Source organism: Priapulus caudatus, unplaced genomic scaffold (assembly GCF_000485595.1).
Source record: "Priapulus caudatus unplaced genomic scaffold, Priapulus_caudatus-5.0.1 Scaffold1624, whole genome shotgun sequence".
NCBI classification, from domain to species: Eukaryota; Metazoa; Priapulida; class Priapulimorpha; order Priapulimorphida; family Priapulidae; genus Priapulus; species Priapulus caudatus.
Window position 1 is genome coordinate 17,746 of NW_014578685.1, and position 1,946 is coordinate 19,691.

At 39.2% G+C, this 1,946-nt stretch overlaps 2 protein-coding genes across 3 annotated transcripts in view; both read right to left on the reverse strand.

The window, feature by feature from the left end:
• Nucleotides 1-1,946, reverse strand: part of LOC106817189 (glucose dehydrogenase [FAD, quinone]-like) — a 21,663-nt gene that overhangs the window by 15,985 nt on the left and 3,732 nt on the right. The window contains exons 5-6 of the mRNA XM_014821855.1: nt 740-948; nt 229-418 (exon numbers count right to left, since the gene is read on the reverse strand). Of these exons, the coding sequence (XP_014677341.1) occupies nt 229-418; nt 740-948 (399 nt within the window). The remainder of the gene's footprint in view (nt 1-228; nt 419-739; nt 949-1,946) is intronic.
• The window catches only part of LOC106817192 (glucose dehydrogenase [FAD, quinone]-like), a 10,414-nt gene that overhangs the window by 6,204 nt on the left and 2,264 nt on the right, over nt 1-1,946 (reverse strand). The gene's annotated exons all lie outside the window — the stretch shown is intronic.

Below are 1,946 nucleotides of genomic sequence, written 5' to 3' on the forward strand. Positions count from 1 at the left end.
TCTATCATCGCCCAAATGGAGCTTTCATCTTAGTAATTCCCCTGTAAAGTTAAACTAATGCTTTCCTAGTATCGCTTGCTATTATATTTACTATATATCATTATATATATTATGTATGTTCATTTCATAGTTTATCTATTATCTACAGACTACACTCAAACCCTCACTCGTCTATTGACTAGATATTCACGTTCATTTAAAAAGTTAGAGTGAAGTATATAAACGTACTAGAGTTCTTTAGATCAGGTATCTGTACGTTCTCTGACTTTTTAAAGTATGGAAGTACGTTTTCATAACTCCATCGCGATGCTCCCATCTTCTCCCACTTGTTATAATCTTCAGGGGATCCACGAGCATAAACAATAGCGTTTATGCAGCTGCTGCCTCCAAGTACCTTTCCTCTTGACCACAGGCTTTGCTGATTGTGATAAAACATCTATTATGTAATGTGTATGTGTAATATCATAGCGCCTGCGACCGTATTAAATAAGTAAAATGTTCGGTTCTCAATACATGTATTATGTAACGTGTATATGCAATATCACAGCGCTTGCGATAATGGAACCATATAAAATAGCAAAAAAGAGTAGTGTGATTTTTTCCGGTCCCATTTTTCCTTGTGGCATTTCATTTCGGATTTCTATTAGATTATATGTCGTAGCAATAAAAATAAAGGCCTACAATTACATGGTATTCTTGATTATATGTTGTGCTTGGGCTAAAAACACGTTGAAGCTACCTTCTTCTCGCAGGCCTGGCATGAGAATTTCTGCGGCACTGTCATGTAGCGCCAGTCAACCTTTGTGTTTTTCAGAAACGCATATGAAGCTGGTCTATCTATGTCCTTGTTACCCTCAGGCACCCCACCGGCCTCCACTAGCAGTACTTTCACATCAGGGTCCGCAGACAGACGGTTAGCGAGCACACATCCTGCCGTCCTTCCTCCTCCTATTGAGACACAATAGAAAGTCAATTAGACTAAGCTAAATTATATTATTTGTCAAGATGTCGAGCTCGATACTGATGGATTAACATTGTAATCTGATCGACTATATTTAATATTTATTGTCAAATATTTCCAACAACTGTAGCACAGCAGTACTATGTCATTCATCATTAATGCATTATATTGATCTATCTATCGCTAGCTATCGTATCCTATTGAGCTATCTTCCAAAATGTGAAAGATTCCCTTAAATGAAATATTGAAAAGGGAGATTAAAGAGGATTCTGATTAGGTCGGCATATCATATCTCTTTTATTGTCAATCAAATGCTGCTTACTGATTACTGATTAATGATCACGCGTCTATCTGCTTTAAATGTCTGTGCGACTATTCTTTAGGCCACTGATGTTGTCCATGTATTTTTTACAAACATTTCGTTTAGCTGGCTAGATAGCTGGCTGGATGTTTTTCTGAAATGCCCGATATCTATATGCATGCCTTTGTGTGACGCTCATTGCTATCCTGTACGTGGTACTTGCTCCGTTTAGATGGAAGAACCGCCCTATTTATTACTGATTGCTTTTGACTATATTTAACGATGGAATTAGACAAAAGACACATTATTCCATCGATGAACAGGTTATACCCTGTTGCTGTAAAATATGGCAGAGCTAGGTGTAGCTCCAAGAAACGGTATTGCTAGGGTTAGAATACCTAGGGGTACCTAGAATGCCTAGAATACCTAGAATACACCCGTTGACAGTTTAACACTGCGCATGCGCTTAGCCTAAGGTCAAAGGTCGGGAGGAGTTTTCGTCCCAGAAAGCGCGAGTAAAATGCGCGAACAATGGCGTTAACGTGTAGTGTGAAGGGCTGCTCAAACGGATCGTATTGGCTTAAGAAAGACTTTTAGAGCATGCATTGACCATGCAAATGTATCCAGATGAGACGGGATACTAGAGAAGCGTTGCCGAAAGGAGGTGTTGATCCGAAGCGCTGA